The 25,364-nt window shown below is 35.7% G+C and overlaps 1 protein-coding gene across 6 annotated transcripts in view; it reads right to left on the bottom strand.

Moving 5' to 3' along the window:
* Nucleotides 1-25,364, bottom strand: part of CNKSR2 (connector enhancer of kinase suppressor of Ras 2) — a 196,942-nt gene that overhangs the window by 106,074 nt on the left and 65,504 nt on the right. For 3 of the 6 annotated variants that reach the window (XM_015885338.2, XM_015885357.2, XM_015885375.2), the window contains exons 5-8: nucleotides 22,365-22,406; nucleotides 11,744-11,863; nucleotides 5,156-5,215; nucleotides 281-349 (exon numbers count right to left, since the gene is read on the bottom strand). In XM_015885338.2, the coding sequence (XP_015740824.1) occupies nucleotides 281-349; nucleotides 5,156-5,215; nucleotides 11,744-11,863; nucleotides 22,365-22,406 (291 nt within the window). The remainder of the gene's footprint in view (nucleotides 1-280; nucleotides 350-5,155; nucleotides 5,216-11,743; nucleotides 11,864-22,364; nucleotides 22,407-25,364) is intronic. The other 3 variants (XM_015885347.2, XM_032440929.1, XM_015885366.2) reach the window with 2 other exon arrangements.

Genomic DNA, 25,364 nt, shown 5'->3' with positions numbered 1-25,364 from the left:
CTCCTATCACACTAAAACGAACTGTTAATTAACACAGCATAGGTAACCCTACCATATCTCCCAAGCGGCCATTATCTAGTCTGACTTCATGATAACTCCAATGATACTCAGGTGATCATGTCTTAACTTACGAGAACTTGAGAATTATGCATTATCAGAAGAGATGTTAAAATAAGTAAAGATTTATAAAAACATATTTTTCTACACATTTCTTCCATACATATTCTGATGTGCCATGACACCTCTATCTGCAATTGACACAGAACATAGTTATACATACCACAGTTTGGTGATTAACTTGAATCACTTCATCCCCAGCATGGATTTTCTTGCACCGATCTGCAGGTGACTGAATTTAAAATAAAAGAGATGATAAAGAATACAGCCCTTACTAGTCATCATCTCTTTCAGCAGTATGATTGCTAAGGTATGTAAATCAGGTCAGACTGATAATTACATTCCACTGTGAAATGAACAATGAAAGAAATGCCTAATAAATCAATTCATTGTTGTTGGTGAAAAATAATACGTACTATTGTACACAATACAATCAGCTCTTATGGAAGGTATGAATATATGTATATTTCTTAAAGTACAATCAAGTCTTAATAATTTTTTTTATCATTTCACTCCACACAAAGCCACCTGATATTTCTTAAGCCTTGAAAGCCAGTCCTTGGCTGAATGTTGATCCTATCAAGGCTGATTTGAAATTGCTTCATGAACAAATGTCCCAACTTTGCCTTTTGAGTTACTTTTAAATATTTCAATAGATTGCAAAGAACTTCACTAAATGGTTGTTCTTAAAGGAACACACAGAGAAGATTAGGCTAGGTACTAGGCAGGAAGATCATATAGGTTACATGGAAACTTAGTGTCTCAGTCATTATGATGATGAAAGTTTTGAGGTATTGCAAAAAGCAACACAATCCTAAGATAACACTTTCAACAAACAAAGTAGTTTTGCTCTTTGCCTCTGCCTCAAAAAAGCCAACATAAAACCCAAAAAATACCCCACAAAACTCATGCAACAAAAAGAAAACCAACCAGTCAACAGAGAAACCTTTATCCTCTTTTATTATCACTATTTACTGTAGACCAACCATTTTCTGAGACCAAAAATAGAAGGAAAAAAAAACCAAAAACACCCAAAAAACCTATGTTTGAAGGAAAATATCTTCCTTAAGTTTTTTGTAGAGTAGCAATTTTATCTTTCACTCAGTACTGTAGCCTCTAGTCTATAAAGTCACATAATCAACTGAAAGGCAGAAGATTAATCTGACAGTCTGAAAATAAATAAATAAATAAATCAACGTGTTGCTCAGGAGCAGATTTTCAAATAGCTGCTATAAATTCTTTAGGAATGAGGGAAATTAAATTAATTTTCAGGTAAGATAACATGTAGTCTTGAGAACATGCACCAAGACTGCAAAATAGATTGTTTGTGATAACCTGTACACTCCATTCTACATTCAAAATATGTGTTACATAGCTGCGTTATGATTTTCTAATGCAATCCCACGTGCATTATGGCTTAAATGAAGAATGGTGCTTAAAAGAAATACATCGAAGAGAATATAGGTCACTCATTATTCAGTTTTAGGAGGCATTGCTCAGACCATTTTAAGTCAAGCTCGGCTGGTAAAAGTGTAATTTTACTTACATAAAGAAAAGCTACCTTGACTATTTGGCACTATTTCTTGGGGGAAAACTGAAGGAATAATTTAACACTAGTAACTGTGTTTCAGGGATCTATCTTCTTTCTGGTGCTCTACCACTCACACCTGCTCATTCACTCCGCTAACAATCTTTACAGAACTGCTGTATAATATCACTATTTTAGCTCCAATATTTTTATACCTAAGAATTTCAAAATGTCTGTGCTAGTGAATCCTGTGTCACCACCCTTGAAAATAATGGGATTTTATTACAACATAACCTTTCTCCTGTACTGACTTCAGCATTTGCAGATTAAATCTTGACAAAAATGGTATTTTTGTGCAGCACTTTGCTGAGCCAGTAAAATATATGGGAATCTTCAGACTGGAAAAGTCTACTGTAATGAAAATTAAAAAAAACTGTTGCAATTATGCCTAGAATGTACTGCAATGTGTCAGAGAAATCATTTATACTGGAGTCTCGAGGCTGTTGTTTTTAGAAGTTTCAATTTCTTAATAATTTTTTGACACAAAAATACACATCTCGCAGTTAAGAAATAGCATCACTACTTGAAGAAAACAGAAGAGCATCAATAACCTTTTTTTTTTTTTTGAATGGATTTTCTGATCTTTAAGGAAAACATCAATTTGTGAAGCTCTACAGGAAGAAATACTGTGTCACAAAATATCATTATCTTATAATTTAGTTTAACAGGGACTTGAACAGAAGGAAGTACCTGTTGCTGATGCTTTTGCATTCGTATAATACAAGCTAATCAAAATCAAATGTATCCTTCAAAATACATTTAGTTTAGATCTTTACCTTAAATGTTGTCTTTGTCCCATTCCCCCAGTACACCAAAACTGTCTGAAAGACCAACTCATATAACCCTGTTCCCATTATTTCTCTTGAAAGGCCTGTCTTCCCTGAGTACACCCTGCAAACCCAACCAGTGGACCATAAATGGGAACACTGGGAGCACCTCCTTTGAAGTTACAGCCCTGCTGTAGATGCAGCCCATTAAATTTCTTATAAAATGTTATTTTCTACTGGAAAAACAAATTACCAAATGACCTTATTTGGAGGGTAAATTTGTTTTGTCTTTTAAAAGACTGTCTGTAGTTAGGTCTAGAAGGGCTACTCAGTATGAAAGCCATAATCTCTTGCATGCTTTAAAATTGTTATTTTCAAACAAGTGTGGGAAGACATGAACCAGAAAACTTATGTTGCTCTGATGCTATCGGACCACCAGAAAGAAGCTTCCCAGGGAGATCGTAGAGTTGCCATCCCTGGCAGTGTTCAAGAGGCATCTGGATGAGGAGCTATGAGAGATGCTTGAGTAGCTTGTGGTAGCAATGGTGATGGTTGGAATAGATGATCTTATAAGTCCTTCCCAACCTTGTGATTCTATGATTCTATAAGCTCTTCCAGGGCAGTGACCTGTCAGGAAACATCGTCCCTAATACTTCAAGGCTCAGAGCTCAACTAATCTCAACTATAGAACTGATATGTTGGGAAAGACGGTTACTAATGCTGAATGGCAAGATGCAAATTCTTAATGAGTTTCATAACTGAACATCAAAAAACTTCAAATTGCAAACAGATAAAGCTGAACTGTGGATTAAAACGCTATGTTAGATTAGGCAGCTAGTATTGCCATACTACTGTGTTTATTAGAAAGTGTTTCTCTCTGATCTGTCAGGAAAGTGAAAGATAAAATTTGTGCCAACATCTTATCTGGACGAGCAGAATTGGAAAGATAAAGGCTATAAACTTCTGTTCAGAAAAAAGAGAATTTGGACTAGAGTTTTCCTTGAAATTCAACTGCACCATAAATGGTAATCAGGGCAGAATCAATGGGTCAGATTGAATCTGCATCATCAGCTTACTCTGACCATGCTGTTTAGATGTTTCACCTCACATCCATTAGAATCTTGTTATTCATTTATTAAAGGAAGTGGCTAGCAACTGTGTGTTTAAAAGAGGAGACACACTTTACTTTCCCTAAGGCACAATTCATTTTTGCTAACATTTTAGCACACAACAGGCTTTTCCCTAGATAGCAGGCTGCAGTTTCTTGGTTTGCTATGAGAACCTTAGGGTTGTTACAGTGAGTAAGTGTCAGTAACAAAAGCAGAAAAGCCATCATAACTGAAGCTTCCTGACATGGTTTTAAATTACATTCATGAATCACAAAAGATAAATGTTTTGAGGGAGTGCATTAAGATTTTATTTTTATCATCGCCTCTGGGAAATTAAAACCAATATTAGCAACTTATGGAGAGAAACTGTTCCTTGTATAATCAGATATTCAGCTGTAAAAACCATACTCTTACGCTTTCTAGAGCTGACTCAACTATGCTTATGTTGTTTTCTAGCTTTGCTAATTTTACTGATGATATCTGGAGCTTCAGGTATGAGTATCTAGACTTTTTTATTTCAAGGGTGAATTTCCTTGTACTTTCCTTATTCTAAGACAGGCAGCATCCTGAGACGGAAGTTCTGTAACAGATATCATTTATTGGGTAGAAGATGGAAATTCTACCAATAGCAAAAGAAAAAAAGAAAGAAGAAAGGCTATCAGATGGCAATTTCTGTGAAGGGATAAAACAGAGTTTCTATTTTATTCAGATTTTAATGGAGTCTCGCTGAAGATCAGATGTAGGAGCTCTAAACAGCATGTAGGTAGTTCTACAACATGACACAGTAACAGAATAAAACAATTCTGACTTTAAGAAAGTGTCATCAAAACCTTCACAAAGAGAGAAATTAAAAAAGAAAAACAACATTGAAACGGTTCAGTACTGTTCAGTAGGTTGTTCTGTGTTGAAGTATATAATGACCATCTTGCTCATTTCTTAACAGCATGCTAGTGCTCTATGCATGGTGGACAAGAAAAGGGCATTGTAGTTCAGAAGCTGAAAACTGGTCTATCATGTTTTGCTTGCTGTTTAATATCTTCAGTGAGAATTAGTACACCAGTAATAAGTGCTCCTTTCCATGGGCATTGCTCAGTTCATGCAGAAACATGTTTACTTGTCAGTGCAGATGCACATCTTCATTTCCATGCACTTATTACAAAACAAAGCTTGACATATGGAAAATATAAAAGCTACTTTTCTAATACAGCAACAAATTCAAGTATTTCAGTCTACATATAACAGATATACCTTGTTTGTTTGTTTTGCTTTTTTTTCCTCCACAGAGCAGTGGAACTCCAAGATAATAACCTCTTTTGTTGATCAACTGAATCATTTAAGATGTCTTACAAGAACAAATCAAGTCTGATGCTCCTGGTTCTCAGCTGGGAACAACTGCTTCAATTCTGAGATAAACAAGCAAAAGCATTTCTGCTGTCCAACATGCTACTGGTCCTCAACAGCCAACCAGCACATTTTCACAAGCAAAATGTAGTCTACAGCAAAGGGAAAGCATAAACCACAAGTAATGTCAAAAAAGCTTCCAGGCCTGTACATACAGTGTTAACAATACTTACATTTTCTGTTGTTCCAGTAATTACATGGAGACCATCATATGTTGACTTAATGTACATACCCTAAGAAAAAGACATCATGGGAAAGAATTTTTAAAGTGTTTCACAAATGATCACCACCCAAACATAACTCTAAAAGACATTTTTTCCCCCAAATTTTGTGGACTTTCACAAGGAACTTGAATGGGTAGGACAGGTCTCTCTGATACACAAAGAGAAGAACAGTCCAAATGATTCTGGCCCTAATATGCAAAAGCGGTCTAAAATTACCACAGTCATGTCCATAAGTATTTCACAACTTTCTTTTCCTTTGGAAGCCACAGAAGACTGGAGTTCAGTCCATGCAAACATACCTTTCCAATTGATAACAAATGCTGTGAAGCATGCTGGATCTAAGACTTTTTGACTATTTTACTCATCTCAGTGAGAAGTTCAACTATAAAACTAAATTATGACAACTTAAACATCAACTTTGTTAGTGTTGCCACTTCTTTCATAAACTATGGAAACAAAGGGATAGCTTGTGAACAGTTACAATTTCCTACATGGGTACTCTGGGACAGTACCTCAAATCCATTTTTTCATCAAGTTAAAATTAGAACATTTGGATAGCAACCTCTAAAATAATTTTAAAAAATAAAAAGGAGAGATAAATGACATACACTGCACATTTAGCAATTTCTGAGGAAGTTCCCTTGCCCTATCTATTTAAGAGAAAGCAAATAAATACTGAGCACTCAAGTAAACATTAGCTCCACCATCTTTTTCTCCTCTTAATCAGGGCACTACAAAGAAACCTGGTACTAGTTGATGAATGGAATGCATCTACCAGTGACACACGGTAAAGAGACAAAGATGACATATCCATTTGAACTAATCTAATTCGTGACCAGAATTCGCAAACATTTTGATAGTGGGAAAGAGGAAATATTCCCTACTTAAAGTGGTGACATCACAACCAGAAGGAAATAAATAAATAAATAAATAAAATGTGTTTCTCAGGAGGAAGGGCTCAAAACTAACTTTTATACTTGCTCTGCACAATATTAGGAAAAACTTCATCCCTGAAAGAGTGCTTACTGGAACAGTCTGCCAAGGGAGGCGGTTAAGTCACTATCCTTGGAGGTGTTCAACAAATGTAGATGGAATAAATCATGTCCCTTGGAAGGACATGATTTAGTGAGTAGCATTGGTAGCAGGTAGATGGTTGGATTAGAGGATCTTAGCAGTTTTTTCCTGCCTTTATGTTTTTATGTGGCAATAATGACATCAAATCTAGTTGTCATATTGGGTTGGCACAGCTGGAAGAGCAGAGAGCAACAACTTGTTTTCTCAAGCAGATAGGAACCCCCTTAGCATTATCCTTCACCTTCTAGGTCCTCTATCCACCTTAAATAACACTCCACTCATTGTCTCCATGCACATGGTTTCCTGCTTAAATCAGTCATATCAAACACAGTACACACATTTCTTATACAGATATCCTCACAACACCCCTGTGAGGTAGGGAAACACTAATATACACACATTTTGAAGACCGACTAATGAGTCACATAAGAGGCTGAGATATGTTGTTTTTGAGGTGTGGAGTGGCTTAGTTTTTGTTGTTTTTTTGTTTGTTTGTTTGTTTGTTTGTTATTGTTTGGTTGTTTTTTTACATTTTTAATCCCTACCCCAAACCAAAAAAAACAGCATAGAATCACTCTTAAGATTGGGTCTAAGTGACCTGACCAGACACCCTGCAATATGGCAAGAGTACTGGCAGGAATTATAAGTCAGGTTCACACAGAGCAATATCCAAAGGAAATCACAGTTTTGTTTTTACTGACAATAAGTTACTGCTTTCAAGTTAAACATCAAGATGAAAGCAGGATAAAGTCTCACACTTAATGGCAACTTCATGTTCAATTTTGTGCATTATTCTGAAAGATGATAAAGTATGCTACCGTGGAGTAGTGAACTTTGCATCTAACACAATCTTTCCTAAAAATCTAAAAGAACTTCAGGAAGCAAAAGAGGAGAAAATTGTTCTGCATTTTTTTCTATAAAGGGTAAGATCAAGACACTGCGCACATCAGAAGAGAAGAAAGCTGTAATAAAAACAAGTGAATTCCACACATGCAAAGTTAAGAAGAAATGTTACACTGATACTATACCATATCATTTGAAAGAGCCAACACCAGTCTGTTTATAAAACAGCTCTTAAATGGGGATATGTAACATTTTGCCATTTCGTATGCAATGCAACGGAAGATGAGCTACCCTTTCGCACACATTCCCCTACTGCTGGCTTTAAGTGACACATGTATCAGAAACAGTACAGAAAAGAGATTGTTTCATCTGAAATGGAAAGAATACAAAAATCATTTACAATTTTTCCTCCCTGCCTTCTTGTGGCTGCATAGTATCATCAAGACTCTTTGTAATCAGTGTGTACCATTGCTTCCACTAAAACAAACTGGCAGATACATAGATTATATACCCAAAGTTAATGCCAAAGATCCTATTAAATTATTTAACCTAAGAGATTCTTATAAAAGGAAAAGTAATGCATTTAATACGACTAAGATAACTACAGTAACCACCCTGGGAATAAAGAAGAACAAACAAATTCCTAAATTAAAGACAAGGTAACTTGCGTTTCATTGCATCACAGATTGTTATAATCAGTTATAGGCAGAAATCTAATTTCAAACTAATTAATACATTTTAACTTAGTATGAACTATTATTTAGTTAAGGCTTCAAAAATCAATCTTAAGACTTAAAAAAATAAAATGCGAGACTAGAATCTGCTATGCAGTTAATTTAGTCAATATTGGGTGGAAAATATAAGAAGATAGAAATTCCATCTTTTCATGTAATATTTGAGTTTTTACTTTCTCCATGATGACGTCTTGATGCAGTCCCCTGAAGCTGCATTTGCCTCTTTAGCCACGAATGTACTCCAGAAGTGCAAAACACAGCTCAAAAGTAAACTTGAGTGTCTCAGCTCAGTCTTAGAGCTCAGGTAGGATTAGTGAAAACCAAAGTCCAACTGTTCTCATAACCCCATTCACAGCTTTTTCTTTGCCTATATCCTCCAATATTTCCAGGCAAATAAGAGACATATCAGGAATTAGTAGTACATTAGATTCCTGAAAAATACTTCCTAACTAGACATCCATCAGCACTTTAACCAGCTATCCTTCTCTACCTATAACTTCTATTTCATGAGTGCATTTTCTCATAGCAGATCTATTTCGTGTTTGCTTTAGCAAGCAAAGGGGAACCAAGAACAACCCGTCTAATATTCTAGTATATTCACCTTTGCATTTCTGAATCTAGCAAGTTAGGTGAATAGCTTGAACTCGAAGTCATATCACAGAACTAATTAGGTTTGCTATCACATACATTAACTGACTAAACAGAAAACCAACTAGAAACAGGAGAAATTGAAACTATTGCATACCACACTTCTCCAGTATTGTTCTGTATTATATATATATATATATATATATAATTAAATATATTTCTGTATTTTATATATATATATATATATATATATATGTATATATATATAAAGAACCACTGTTGAAGAAAAACCTTCTGAAGAAAAGCGCTATCTATATCCTGCATTTTGTCAAACAGTAGTTGTGTAGTATTGTTTCTTTTCTAAACAAACTTGGTTTTAGTCAAACTAATATTTTTAAGTCTGTTTCCTGGCAATGATATTATAGAAAGAAACAAGACTGGCTAGCTTAGATAGTATCAATACAGGAAAAACACACAAAACTGGATTCTACTTAGTGATACAGACAGAACAACTTTTAGAAGAGTTCTCTACTCTGACGGATCCCTGCTCACTCTCGCTTCACAACCACTGCAGGACACATCTCTTTCTGCAGCAACACTCATTCGTGAGCATGTATGCAGTCATTCACATGGGCAGACTTGGGATAAAGAAGAAGAAAAGAAATAAAAAGATAAAAAGCAAAATCAAAACTCACCCATGTTTCACTCAAGCTTTTTATCCAGTACACCAGAATTTCTCTGTATAACATCCAAAGAATATCCTTCCCAGATTATTTAGTTCATTTTCTGATAACTGTTTTCTAATTTTAATAAGACATTGTATGCAGCAAATTTACTTCTTCCTTCTGATAATTACATTTCCACAAAAACAGTTCAGATATAGTAAAAGAATTGCATGTTGATTAAAACATACTGATAGCATTGCTATCTCTTTTATGTTGTAAAAGCTCCAATGATTTTCCCTAATCCATCTTATATTTGCCATATGACTTTAGTGAAATAGCATTGTATTCCAAATTTTACATTTCTTTCTCTTCTTTTCTTTTTCTTTCCCTGATCCATTTCCTCTTCTTAGATATTAAATTCAAGATTATTTTTTTTATGCCATTTATGCTAAATGACAAAACATCTTCCAAGTCAACAGCCATCCATGCCCTTTTGCTTTATCCTTGAAGTCTTTCTATCTTTATAGAAGAATGTATTTAAGTGAGCAGTAAGGCCAGCACAGAACTGTCACGTGAGTCCAAAACATAGAAGAAAGTCGGCAATAATCCATTTTTCACCATCATGTCGTGAGTCCTGGAGGAAGGTCCTGAAGTTATTGAGCTTCACATTCATCCTGCTTGTGACGCACGAACACTATTAAAACTCCAGACTCCAGCTTTACTTCTTAAAATGATACACAGAGCACTCAATCTTAATTGAAAGATATTAGTTAAATAAGTAAATAAAATCTCAGCAGCCTAGAAACAAAGCTTTTGTACAAAGCATCAAGAACAACCTGACAAAGATGATCAGTTAGTAAGACTGTAACAATATATAAATAGGTACAATATGCCTTTTTGGTGCAAAATACGTAGTTCTTGGTTCCTGCTCTGGAGAGCTCACAGTCTAAAGAAGCCAGCACAACATAGGTCAAGAGAAGAGCCGCATATAGGGAAACATAAAGGGGAAAAAAAGTTCACTCTATCGAAGCAGGATTGTGTCCTCCTAAAGTTTGTACACTCCATAATTTGATCGCAAACATTTACTAAAAAAAAAAAAAGAAAAATGGTACCTAAGGAACTTCCAGTTTAAACAGACAAGACAGACAGAGGGTAGAAAACAGAGGGGGAAGAGATTATCTATTTCATCATCTAGCAAGCTGGAACAGACCCATGAAACATGTCCTTTTTTATGTAAAATAGAGGTCTTATCATTTTTCACTAACTGGGGATATCACTACCATACTGAAAGGCTTAAATAAGAAAAAAAAAACAAACAAACAACACAGTCACAAGGCAGAACAGTAAAGAAATAAGGAAAAGCTAAGACAAAATTGGGCAGAACTCCAAAAGAGGTGGCTGAGAGAAAGAGGAAAAACATTTCTTCATTACAGCAGGAGATTTAGAAAGGTTGACTGCAGTGAGCTGGCAGAAGAGTGAGAAAATTAGAGGAGAAAAGAGAGAGAAGAGAGTCTGTAGAAAGCTGAAATCCTGAAGGTACAGTCTGAAATGCATTCAGAAAGAAAAAGGAAGCCAGAGGTGGAGTAGAAAACAAACAGTAGACAAGAAAAACAGTATGGGGCAGTATGTACTTATCCAAAGGTGTTTTTTTACTTATACTGTAATAGCAGTTTACTGGAAGAGTAGAAAATTAGCTTGTGTATAATTAATCTACGTATAATTATCCTTGGCATAGCAAAATCAAAAAGAAAAAGAAAAAAAAAGAAAAATTAGGAAAGAAATGAAAAACACCCCAAACCTTAATCAACAAACCAAGAAGCTAGAATATTCTCCAGAACTACACCATCCAGATAACTTAGACACTTACTGCAGAGAAGAGCGCAGCATTGATTTCTCTCATTTAAGTAAACGGAAAAAGAATAAATTTGGGCTTAAGCTGCAGAAGTTTTTTCATTAGGCAGAAAATGGTTTACTGTTCTTTAATCACATGCTTTCTCCAAGGATTGTGGGAAGAGATATTAGTAGTGATGTAAAACAGTAAAGCTACAATTGTTATCTGTTGTGTTCTTCACACAGTTTTGGATAGAGCAAACAAAAGATCAGCAGTCAACTCTTGAACAGCAAACACGGGCTGGCTGCAATGAGCCTTTACAACCACCTGATTAAGTGTGCAGAGTTCTTGCTATAAAATTCAATAAGCTACTTCTCAGCAGTGCTAACTCACAAAACAGCTTTATATCCCTGAGATGCTATGAGGCATATTCCAGAATTTGACAGTTTTTGTGCATAAGCCCACACAAACTTCTTGGTTGAGCTGATCTTAGTAATTTAAATCCCTTCAGACTTAAAGATGCTACATCAATATGAACCATTTTTTAGAAGTTGGTATAAATGGCAAGAATTCCTCATTCATTTCTTCTTCACTAAATTTTCACATACATTGGTCAGCCATACAAAGTGCTTCCCTACTAGCCCAGCTGCACAAGAAATCAAACTATTTTCAGACATGAAAAAGAAGTCTAAAAAGTCCTGTTCATTTCCACATTTACAAATTCTTAAAAAAAAAAAAAAAAAAAAAAAAGAATCACTTTCTTATCCTGGATGATGTGTTTGATTAACTGCGTACTTCTTACCAGCCCTTCACTTGGCTTGATGTTTGTAAGCTGGATCACTTCAAGATGGGCCGACTGGGAAACCAGGGGATCAGAGGAGAGCGAGATGATGTGGTCACAGACGCCAGAGAGAGTTTTACACTAAGAAGAAAAAATAAAATGCCATAATAAATATACCATTTATAACATTTAAATATCAACCTACAACTTGAAATATCACATTTTTAAAGTACATCAGATCAAGGAAGAAATAAAGAGGCAAAAATTCTCAGTAAAGACAAAGGGATCATATGGGCTGCTCCCATGCCCTCCTACAGTGAGGTGAATATATTTGTGCTGTGCCCAGGCAGACAGGCTGCATGGAGAACTCCAAGCCTCGTATATTTCGCAAAGACATTAAGTGCCCCAGGCTCCATTAATTTCAGTTGAAAGTGAAGACATTCAGCACAGATGACAATCAGGCTCTTAACAAGGATGGGCAACTCCCATTCCCATTAACACCAAAGTTTATTTTGTACTCATAAAACATGCTAATTGACTTTGGACTGAATTTCTCATGTTCTTCTGGTGCCAAGTATGATTTACATGATTTACTGCAGGCACGAAGATTACACTAAATAACTGCTTCATGATGGGATAATTCTTAAACCTGTTATCCTTGGCAGCCTCCTTACAGCAAGACAGAACAACAACAACAAAAGATTCTAAAAGGGCTGGAGCCGTCACAAATGGGTACTTTCTATTTTCTCATCTCTAACTCCCTCTTGTCAGAGGCAGGGAAGTTGTGATAAATTATTTGTTAGCATTCTCACATGTTTCTGTAAGCAAGCAATTTTGAGAACTCCAGTGTTTTCAGTGGAATCCCGTTTCAGCAACCAAAACCAGTTTCTCAGTTCAGGTTTCAGAGTGTTTTGTCAGAGAATTTGGGGATTAGAACATTCTTCTGGTCCCATAACTGTGGGTATCAGCAAAACCAGTGAAGAGGCTGCTTAATTGCTCTTACATTCAAAAGACTAAATTCAGACTATCTCTTCAAATGACTGAAACCCAACTACTGCACCGACTACTTCTCCAAGGCTGCAAAGCATACTTTTTAAGGTACAGGCATCTACAGCAGAGCTATAGAAATGGGATATAAAACTGGATATAATCTCTGCAAACACCTTATGCAGAAAGTGAAAAAGTTTAAGTGAAAAAATAAAAATGCAGTGACAGTGGAAACTTAATCCTGTTGGAGACCAACACATTGAAGTTTTCTCCTCAAACTTGACAACCAGCTGGAAAATTTGTATATTGTATAGATGGATTATTTTATTCAGCAATAATATGAAAAATGAATAATTAAAATCAGATGGAAAACATAATAAAACTTAGATTACCAATGTGACTTTCTTCCAGAGATAATATTACTTTCAAGCACAGACATACACATAATCACACACAAATTACTTCTGCTTTGTATTTCATGTCTGAGCATCATTAATGAAAAATGAAATTCAAGGTTTGGTGCTTTACCAGAACTAGAGAAAATTTAAAAAGTGGTAGTTATCAACTTGACCACAACATTCATTTTTTAAGGCTTTTTGGATAAAAGAAAACTGGTTTGAGCTGAAATTTACCAAAAGGTAAAAATGATATAAAATTCTGTAACAAATGAAAACTTAAGGTTTTTTGTTGTTGGCTTTTGTTGTTTTTAAATACAATACTTCTATGTTATGTACATTTTCAAATCCTTTGTGACTGCAATTAAAAACACTGAAAAATCCCTTTTGGAAATTTAGAGGACTCAGTCCCTCACAGGCAAAAAGAAGAGTCCTACACTATAAACTATTTTTTGCCAATTAAAACTGAACTTTTCATATACCTTTAGATTTGCTTTCACTACCCATTCTTCCTATTAATCGCTTTAAAAACTACTAAGCTTATGGAGTTTGGATGCAAATTGGGTGGTGCGAATATTTGACAAAAGAAGCTTCAGGAATACTAGATGCAGAAATCACCAAGTTACTGTGATTTAAAAACATATCTGCAATGCACTTCTAGCATTCCTTAAAGGTATTTTATTTAAAATCTTGTGACCTCATTAATGTTTATAAATATGTAAAGGGTAAGCGTAAGGAGGCTGAAGCCAGGCTCTTCTCAGTGAAATCCAATGATAGGAAAAGAAACAATGTATGAAAGCTGGAACACAGAAGGTTCCACATAAATATGAGACAAAACTTCTTCACAGTAAAAGTGAAAGAACACTGGAACAGGCTGCCCAGAGAGGTTGTGGGGTCTCCATCTCTGGAGACATTCAAAGCCCACCTGGATGCATTCTTGCATGACCTGATCCACATGTTCCTGTTCTGTCAGGAGGATTGGACTAGATGATCTTTCAAGGTCTCTTCCAATCCCTCACATTCTGTGATTCTATGACTCTTTTTTCCACCATAGACATTCATTCTGCTGTCCAATAGGATGGTATCAGGCACATTAGAAGCACAATAAATGAGCCACAGCAAAGTCTCTAATGGGGACTGTGGAGTTAGAGGATGTGCTTTCAGATGAAGACTTCAGTTCTATGACCTTTCTGAAATTTAAGCTCGCCTTCAGCATATGGGAATGCTATATAACTGGCTTTCTAGGAATAAATAAATAAATAAATAAATAAATAAATAAATAAATAAATGAGGGGCAAAACTCTGTGCCATTTAAAAAAAAAATCTTTCCTGCTTCATAAATATCTAGACCCCTTGCCAGGGCTGAAGACAGAGAACCTCTATAAATACATTAAATGTTACCAGGTTTATTACCATATATTTGTATCATATATTAGTGGTGACTAGAAATAGCAAAATAATAATAATAAATAAATAAAATTGAAAGTACAAAAAATAAAAATTAAAAAAAAGAGAGAGAATAAGCTCCTGAACTACTTCTTTCAGTTTCTGAAAGTTTCAATAGAATTAAATCTTTTTCTTCTAAAAGAACACTACTAATGGACATGTGCGATTCAGTAAAACAATATGCCATTAATTAATAGTCCATAAAGACAGTTTCTCAAGGAAGAGTCACTCAACATAATAAGACCTAATCACAATATTACTTGCTTAACAATTATGAAATAGCTTCATCCAGAAACCTAATTTCATTAAAATATGTTTTGTTTGCTTCTGAGAAGCTTCTTTTCCCTTGGAGAAAGAATGATGTTTATTGCAGGATTCTGAATTTAAGCTCACTGCTATTACATAATAAACTGACATATTCATGTTCCCTAGACTTCCTGCATTTCACATATATTTGCGTAGCAATAAAGGAGTGAGCCTGATTTGTTTTTAATTAAGCTGCTCAACAGATTTCAGAGTAGTATATATTTTCTGTTTTCTTGCTCCAACAAAAGTATAGACCTAAGTAAGAAAAAAAAATGTAGAAAATGGGTTTGGGTTCTGCCCAACAACCCACAAGCAAATCTTGCTGCCATCCAGAGTGAGCAGGATGGACCCTCAGAATACCAAGCAGCACTCCTGTGCTGTACAAGTGATAAGCACTGGTAAAGACTGCCTAGAGTCTGCAGAATCTTCTCTTTAGAGATTGGAAGACACCTGAGGACGTAGTCCTGACACTCTGCTCTGAGTGTCACTGCTTAAGCAGGGGTTGGTCCAGATGGACCCAGAGATCCCTTCCAAACTCAATCAGTCAGCAACTCAGATATCCCACTTGAATACTGAAGAGGGAACAATTGAATATTAAAGATTATGTTAGTATGCCTGCCACTCATTATCACTGTCAAAACACAGGTACAACTTCTATCACTTGTACTGAAGACAAAAGAGGTAACTTCCTCAATTAATAAATACAGTTCTAGGAGATAGCTTCATGTGAGTAATGTAGATACAGTGGTTAAGCCAAAATATAAACACCTTTAAGCAATTCACACAGACATATTCCAGAAAAAAAAAGAGAGGAGCAGGTGTTCTCTGATACACAGAGGAATCCACTATGGAAAACTTTTTAAGAAAGAATTTCCACATGTCACTGTGCTGCATTTATACTTTTGGAGAAACAAACCTAAAAATGATGAGCAGCTAATAGATACAGCAAGATGCAGAGGAAAATGAACATCCATTTGCTCCTGTAAACATCAGCAGGAATTAAGAAATGCCTCACCTTTCTGAAGCTGCACTTAGCTTTCAGCATGTAAAACATCTGAACAAAGGAAAACATTTTAACAAAGCCAAAAAAACTGAGAAAAATCAGCAGATGATTATGTTTCCCCCTTTTGTTACACAGCCCCTATTCTCACTATAAGCCTTACAGTAACGGCTTCAGTTCTCTTTTGCAATAACTCATCACTTAACATTAGTAATAAATTCTCCTCTTGATTCAGTAACAAACTTATAATTGCATACTATAGCTACAACACTGTCTTTATGTGCAAAGCTAAAGGATTCAAGAGAGGATGAAAAATATCACTAAAAAGCATTTAATTGTGTGGCAGAAATTCAAGGAGAAATGTTTTCCTCCACTTTGTAGATAACTACTTGAAAACCACACTTTGTCTCTACTTATTTTTTTTTGGACTGTAGTACACTGACTTCTCACCATTTTCTTACAATTACTCCTTTCAGCTAAGAGGATGAGGACAAAAAGGTGACTAAATTGTACTTGCATCTTTTTTGATTCTCTGTGGCTAATTCACTCCAGACCAGCAAAATTATAGACATCTTCTGCTGTACGGTGGGGGTAGCTATGGACATGGCTAGCTTGAAAAACCTCCACAGGCTTTCTTCCTCAGCAAGCCAATCACCCATTATCTGTTCACTCAGGAAATCTACAGTCATCAAATATTTCTGGTGAAGCGAATAGACTTCTATTTGTTCCCAAGCTTAAATTTATCCTGCCAAATAGTAGCAGTATGGAAGCATCCTGGTTTAAACATATTCCCAGAGCTGAGGGCAAGAAAAGAACCAGCCTCTTCCACAAGCAATCATATCTGCATCATTCAAATGATGAGTGGGATGGCAATGACACATGGAAATTCAGGGCAAAAGTCAGAAAAAAAAACATATTTCTGATGTTAAGTTTAATATTTCAGGGAAAAAACAAAAACAAAAACCAAATCTTAACTACATCTCACTAAGATGAAGAGTGAAAATGTAATGAGAGCATTACTTAGAATGCAATGTGAGCATTCAGAATGAAGTCTAACTAATATGATTAAGACACACAGAATAATTATTTATCAATTAATATAGGATCAAAACATTTCTGGAACCATAGGGAATGCTGCAGTACTTGCAGCAATCTTAGAACCATCCAGGCCTAGTCTACTATTTACAGATACATAAAGTTTAACGACCTCCATCTTAATTTGGATGCAGAATGAGTGAGTTTTGCTGAGCCTGTGTGCAAGGTATAGAATCTTGAAGGGAAGTGGGTGGTTACTTTTTTCTTTTTTTCTTTAATCAGACTATCAAAATGATACCTTTGACAATGTATTCTTAGTCAATTATAGCTCTATAACAAATACTCAAATTCAGTGGGAAGGATTGAGTTATTAGCACTGAGGTTTCTCTACAAGATTTTTAACAAAAAGAGAACATCCTGATCCATTACTTGTTCTTTCTTTTTTCAGTTTAGTAACTAAAAGGAAAATAATTTAAATAGCTCATGTTTTTCAAAAACACCTTCTAACACTGTAACACAATGGAAAGAACAGCAATAATGGTGGGGTGGCAAAGCCTTAGGCTACAGCAAATGAGGATAAGACCAAGTGCAGCAGCTGTGGATGCAGAAACAAAAGAAAAAAGGCTGTTTGCTCTTAGAAGGACTTAGATAAGCGGAGATCTCCAGCAAGATACACTTGTCTCCTCTGCCAACACTTAAATGAGGTCTGGGAAAGAGGTGGATCCTGGCTTCACCCCTTCTGGTCACTTATGTGCATTGTATGCAGCTGAATTCTCCTGGGTTGGCTCTGCCTTCTACCAGGTGCTGAATCACTGGTTCAAGCCTTGAGTTTGAAGTTAATATTCAATCGCGTAGCAGAAATGCATTTTCCAGTTTCAATTTCTACAGTTTTCCAGCTTAAAAAGCTGTACCTTTTCAAGAAAAGCAGCATAATCTTCAGAAAATTAAGCTGAAAATTCAGTAAAAACTTATTAATCTGACAAGAACACCTCTTCTGCTTTCTATAATTAGTCCTTCTTGCCTCACTCTCACTTTAATACTACACTGCTTCATGCTGATTAAACTGAACTACATACTTCTATCATACAGTGTTGAACTGCTGGAAAGAAACAAATTATTTTTGAAAGACTTTAGAGCTCCATTCTGACTTTTGCAAACGTTACCTTAACTCGCCAAATCAACAGAATTGATACCTTTTTTAAGCTGAGCAGTTTTCCATGCACTTTGTCATCTCAGGTTGAATTAATATTAAGATTCTGGATACAAAATGGCAATTTCCAATTTTAAAGAAAACAACAACCCATGGCTTATTACTTCATATTTTGTCCAACTATAACTTTAAACAGGATAAAATAATATTTTATATTGCCATCTAATTTTGTTGGCATTATTTTCTGCTGATATTTATTTTGTGCTGACATTAATAAATTATTACAATTTCTACCATCTATTTATTTATTTGTTACGTGGATTGCTGAGCAAAAGTTAACTCAGAAAAAACATATTGAGAAATTCAAAGTGATAGAAATATGAAGCATTTCTCTGTTGTCATGAATATTTCAGAAGGAGAAATCTTATAATGAGCAAAATCCAGCATATTATTCCCATATGGTTTTATACTTATTGCATGGAGACCAAGTACTTCTACAAATGAATTTGCAGTGAGTGAAAATAATTTTAAGAAATATACAAGTCTTTAAAGATGGTTTAACACACCTGAATTCTATGGTTGAAAATTAAAGCAGCTTTTTTTTTTTTTTTCCTCAAATACACATTCTTGCAACTTCTGTTTAGAATAAATAAACAAAATTGAAAAGATTAACTTCATCTATTTTACATAAGACCTTTTTCCTTTAGATTCATTTTATGAGTTTAGGTAAATAGTACAGTCTAGTTCACTACTTAAACTAATATCGTGAGGGAAGACAAAATGTTTTTATAAAGCATTTGAAGATCCAGATGCTTGAAGAGCAAACAAAAATAATTCCTTCTTGAATATGAGCTGGATTGATACATTCCTGTCACTACAGAGTAGCATTTCTTTGACAAAAAGTTGACTTCAGAATAAGTTTGTTGACATTAAAACATACTATCTATGGATAAGGTGATTCAGCAATCTCTCCACATGAACTCCCACACTGTTATCTGAAAGAAAGAGGGCTTTCAAAAGACTGCTGCTAGAAAATGAACACATTAACTACTTTCTGGCCCTATCTAATTAAAGTCAAACAATTTGTCATTTAACTTGCGTACTTCACAATGCTTCCAAGGAAAGTGAGAAGAGTGAGTGACTCACTGACATTGGCAGTATTCACGTATGCATTTTGATAGCAGCAGAGCAGTCTCACATACCTTAGCTGTGCCCACATACTCTCTTGACTCCTGATTTGGCTCAGGTGACAGGTGGGGTGAGCACAACAGAGGCTTGTTCTGCTGTGAACTGGGCAGGAACTCCATGAGAGTTTTGTGCTTTTAGCACTCCAGCCTCTGAACAATTGCACATGAGCCCCAAAAAACCACTTTAAAGCATGTGAATGAAGGATACGTTCAACCTGCTCTTAAGTAAAACTGTAGGACCACTGACAGGTGATGTGGACAAAAATAAACTACATTCTATCCAGTGATAGTAAAATAGCAAATTTCTTTAAGTCCCGAAGAATAAAAGTACATGCCTATCTTTAATTTATTTTTATGCTGTAGCTACATAGGTAAAAGAGGATCTTTTAAATCTTTACTTCAGTCCTTAGTGAGAAAAATGCCTTGCAATAAAGGTTTCCATAGGCTAATTATGTTAACTGCTAATCAGTTCTAAGTCATCACCTTTCACTTTTGGGAAGAACCTTGATTTTTTTTTCTGTCTAGAAGAGGACACTGTACATATGATCATAAGGACAAGCATGCAGTTCTGAATTCAAGTTCCTCTCTAATTCACTCCAGCTACACACTGGTATATGATCATTTAAAGAATAGCTAAATGCTAGTCAGACATGTCTGATATCAGCAGGAGCTTGTGTTCTTTGCTAATAGGTAACATACTCAGAAAATTAGTTCCCAACAGTTTAGTCTTAGAAACTAAATTATCTCTTTTGAAAATCAAAGTATATTGTATCTGTCTGAGTCCATCTTATTTCTGCTAGATTTTCCAGGTTTCACATTCAAGATTATTTCTATGCTTTCATTAAGATTTACTCTTTTGGTATTGGAGAACCTTCTTATTAACATTCACTTCAAGAATATACAGTCTATAAAGAGAGATTTCAATTCTTAATCACCCTCTCAAACTTTTTTAACCTGGTTTGCACTGCATTTACTGCTCTGCATGTGTGTGAATTCAAATATTTTGATATCGGTAACCTCTGTTCTCTATTCTTTGTTACTGAGATAAAAGAAGCATGTTCCCTCCAAAGTTCTAAACACTGGGCTTTTCCCCTCCTGCTTTTTTGTTACTGTTGTTGTTGTTAACCTCTCTCTTACACTGATCCTCCCCTGATTTTCTAATAGGCAAAATCTTTTTCTGTCTTCCCAGGAGAGTTAGAGGAAACAGTGACTGCTTTCAATTCTACCACTGATCTTTTCATTAACACTTCTAAAATATACCCTTTCAAATTCAAAATCTGGTTTCAAACTTCATCTTTTAATTATTCGGACAGAGATCTTTCTTGTTTGCTGTTGGTCAGCTTTTGTTTCATGAAATTCCATCCATCAGCTGAAACGCAACATGATCAGAAACAATCCAGTCTATGTACAATACATACAGACAACTTGAACAGCAGGCAACAAGTATGGTGTTTTGCTCACATTTCCTTGTAAGCCTGAGCACTTACCGTAGAATGTAATTAAGCTCTCTACAATAACTTAAGTGTCCACATGTCACCACAAAGTGGTTGCTGTGGATTAAACTAAAGTAAAACTAAATAAACCTGATTGAACCTAGTCTGAATAATGTAAAATAACATCACTTCATCATTTGCAGTTACATTTAAAGTAACTGTAATGAAACATGTCTCAGATTTGTCCATTCGCATCTTAAATGAATCTATCTTGGTTTCCTAAAAATCTTATGTTGGAGACTATATTAATTGATGCTTCATCAGCTTTAACCATTGCCAGCTCTCCTTAAAATTCTTTTTGCTAATTTGCAAATGTTATATACTGTATATACATCAGATATAAAATAAATAAATAAATAAATAAATTAAAAAAAAAAAAACAAAAAAACCTTGGCTCTTACAGCAGAAAACAAGCATGTATTGAAAACCAGGCTTTATACAATGGGTTCAAATTTACAGAACTTCATTTTTTTTTATTTTTATTTTTGCCAATATTGTGCAATTAGAAACTTCATTACTTAAATGCTTGCAGAGATCAGCCTAGCAAAGAAGATGATGTCAGCCTGACTAAAAATGTAAATTCCTTGTGTCCCACAGGGGAAAAATGTCAGTGTAATTTAAAACTACAAGGAGACATTTTACTCCACATCACCGTGAAATCAAAGTGTCAAAAGCTTACAGAATTCAGCTTGCCATGCATTTGATATGGGAGCAGTGAGTAAAAAAGTGTGGCAAATGTTTCTATTCATCTTTTAAAATAAAGAAATTTTTTCTTTCTTAAACTCAGACCGTAAGAGAAATAAGATACCAAAACCTACCCAAAAGTGAAATAAAGTGGAAGGCAAAATATTATCATTTCTGTTATTAAACTAAATTATTTTACTTTTCACCCTCAGGAAGTAAGACTTCATATCTCAGTGAAACTTCACACTTCAGAAGCAGGGTCAGGGTTAACTTAATACTCCCTAAACCACCAACAGAACATGAAAGACAATTTAGTATTTAAAAGTTAGCTGGTATCCTTAGATCACGAAATCATCGAATAGTTTTCATAACAAATTTCTCTAACTTTCTTCTCTCGATCCCCTCAAGTATCATCCTTTCCAGCCCATTTTATATTCTGGTGTCTAAGTGCTGACAAATTTCAGCCATTTTATTTGTTAAAAAGAAAAGTAGAAAATCTGGGAATAGACTATTATATTTATGCTGAGAATTCAACAGGAAAGCTTTGCATTAGTCTTGTTATCACTAGACTAGCTCGGTTCTCCTAGGAGAGATGAATAAAGGAAGCTATATCACTAACAAATACATATGATATCATATGAGACTAGAAAATGTCTCTCAAAAAGGAAATCTCATTCTTCAAAATCATTTTCCTAACCATGCTTTACAAGCAGCAGATGGGCATGAACCAGAAAAAAACACAAGACATTACAAAGTTGCTGGCTTCTCAGATGTCCAGCATGGTTTTCCTAGCAATCATTGCCTATTCACACTTATTTCCACATATTCAGCAGTCAGTCATACCAAGACTAGCTTGTTATTACACTGACAGTACATAGAAAAAGTATGAAACCACAGAGATAGAGTTCTATTTGTTCAGTGCAAGTGCACTTATTAATAGAAATCCAAAAACTACTTACCACATGAAGAATCTTATTCTCTGTTTCATATACTGTGCAATCCTGAAAAAGTAAAGCAGAAAAGACTGGTTAGATCAATCCAATCAATCACTTTTCCTAGATTCATCCTTAAGAAGAATTAAATATAATTGAAATGGCCCTAGGATGAAATAAAAGATTTCCAAGTCTCAATTAGAATGGAAAGATTTACGTAAGAAAAGCACAAAGACAGCAACAAAGGCAAAGGAAAACATACTCTCTCTGAAAGTAAATGAAAAGGACAATTGGCTTTAACAGAAAGGGAGAAAGCTGAGATACTCAAGTCTTGCCACAGTCTTCATTAGCAGTAAGGCTTCCCTCTACTTCATATCCCCAGACCTCTTGCCGGGGGACAGGGGATCAAAATCTCCCTCTTTAAGAGTGGAGCAAGTTAGAGACTGTCTCATGAGATTGAATGTGTACAAGTCTATGTGGCTGGACACTATGAATCCCAAGATCCTGAAGGAAGTGGCTGATGCAGTTGTGGTACAAGTCTCCACCATACTTTGAGAGTCTTGGCTGCCAGGCAAAGTCCTTAGTGACTGTAAAAAGGGAATCACTCTCATTTTTAAGAAAGGGAGAAAAGGAAAGCCAGGGAATGACACACTCGTGAGCTTCACATCAGCACATGAGAAGATGACAAAGCTGATCCTCCTGGAAGCTGTATTAAGGCACATGTGAGATAAAGAGATGATTCAAGGTAGCCAGTTTTACTGAGTGCAGATTGTGCCTGACCTTTGGTGGCCTTCTATGATGGAGTGACAACATCAGTAAACTAAGGAAGAAAAGTTGAGGGAGCTGGGCTTGGAGAAGTGAAGGCTCTGGAGAGACCTCACTGTGGCCAGTACTTATGGGGAGTTTATGAACTGGAGGAAGACCAACATTTTATGTGGTCTGATAATGACAGGACAAGAGGGAAAGGTTTTAAACTAGAAGAGGGAAGATTTAGATTGAATGTTAGGTAGAAACAATTTACTCAGAGAATGGTGAGATGAGGCACTGGCACAGCTGCCCAGAGAAGCTGTGGTGCCCCATCCCTGGAGGCGCTAAAGGCCAGGTTGGATGGGGCCCCAGGCAGCTGAGCTGGTGGGGGGCAGCCCTGTCCATGGCAGGAGTTAAGGCTGGGTCAGCCTTGAGGTCTCTTCCAACCCAAGCCATGCTATGATTCTATGAGGTCCGTTGGAGCCTGTATGCACTACCCAGAATGTGAGGCTGTTTTTATAAGAAGATTAACAGATGGAAAGCTCGGGGCTGTGAGTTTTTCTGATAGATGAAAATCTCAGCAGATATAGTGAAGTGGAAATACAGGAATTAGTAAGGAAGAGAATGCCTGAAATGCAACCAACACTGGTGAAAGAACCACTCTTTTCTAAGTTCACAGGGTGCTACAGTTGTGTGGTGATTTGTACACATTCAGTTTAGGATGGATGTTTTATATCCTACCCAATAACTCACTTGGAAGATGTGCCTAAGGTTCCATGCTATAAATCCTTTCATATTTAATCAATTTATCCTCTTTGAAAAACAAGTTTGTTATATGCAACTCTTTTAATAATAAATTTTCAGTCCATTAAATGTTTCTAGTGTTACTTAGTGAAGAACAGACAATGCATTCTTAAGCTTTATGTAAAACAGCAGTGCAGAAGCAGCAAGTTTATCAAGGCATTCGGGAAACATTTGCCTGTAAGTACAGCCAGAAAGAAACCTAAATCATTTAATTATATGCAGATATCAATGAAGAATTTGCAATGTTAGTACCAAAATGCACATTTCATTGTTATATGTGGGTGGGCATGTAGCATTTTCAATCTGGATATGTCTTATGTTCTGCACCGATTCTTATGAATCATTTTGGGAAAAAAAGAAAGAAAAAAAAAAAAAAAGGCAAGAAGGGATTGTAACATTTATGTTGAGGGGGGGAAAAAAGGGTGCTTCTAAGCAGACATCATTATTTCATTTGTAATGAAGAGCTTACTATAAATTTAACATTCAGCTTGAGGAGGATACTGTTTGAGAATTCTCACTGCTAAGGGAAGGAAATTAAGAACCCAGACTCCATAGAGGTTTATTACAACTAGGAAGCAAGTGAATAAGGGAGGGACACTGCTACACCTGTGCAGGCATAAAGGAAGGTAAAAAACCTGCTTACTTCTGATAAACCAAGAGTGTAAGAAAAAACATTTCTGAATCTACCAAGGATAGTAAATCAAGTAGAAAACTTCCCAGGCATCTAGACTCTGCGTGGTGCAAGTGTCTTCACCCTGAAATCCTATCCTCATCGCACAAATCCATACAAATGTATAGTTTGGCATGAGAAATGGCTAATGGATTTCATCACGTATAGGACAGCTGATTTTTGATGCTACAACTTTCCATACAGTCAAGAGAAAAATTAATTGTTAAGTAAGTAAGTAAAAGAAAGAAAAACTGGAGGAATTCAAACTCAACGCTTTGGTTAAAAACTTCCAAAATATGCTTTTAAAAATGACATGCAGCTAAACATAATTCAAGCCTGAACTCAGAAAAATGTGCAGGAATGCAAAGATCCATGCTAGCACAGCCTTGAGCAATCCTGAAGTCTAAGATTCAAAGAAACTTACAAAAGGTCACCAAGCTGATCTCTGTATCATAGTGAGCTTGTTTCAACTTCCCTCAGCCATCCCTGGAGTCAAGGGCTGAGACTGTTTTTGAATGAACCCAAGAGCAAAACCTATACGTAATTTTTCTTTCACAGTTCATTTCTCCCTGGATTTATTTATTTAAGTCATTCCATAATTTTGTGCTTTATCTTCAAGCACGTGTTGTGGGTAATTGGGCTGATGCTCTTCCGATATCCCTTAGGTAGAACAAGAAACTGAATTTTTTACTGCAAGTCTTCACCATTTACAATTATTGTGTTTTCACACCCATTTCACTTCAACTTAAAATGTTTAATGCACTTGAGAACAACAAAGAGAGTCGCTAATTATGCAATTCAAAATA

This window comes from Coturnix japonica, chromosome 1, assembly GCF_001577835.2.
Source record: "Coturnix japonica isolate 7356 chromosome 1, Coturnix japonica 2.1, whole genome shotgun sequence".
In the NCBI taxonomy this organism is placed as follows: domain Eukaryota; kingdom Metazoa; phylum Chordata; class Aves; order Galliformes; family Phasianidae; genus Coturnix; species Coturnix japonica.
The sequence above is the reverse complement of the archived record's forward strand: the minus strand, read 5'-3'. Positions and strand labels throughout refer to the sequence as shown.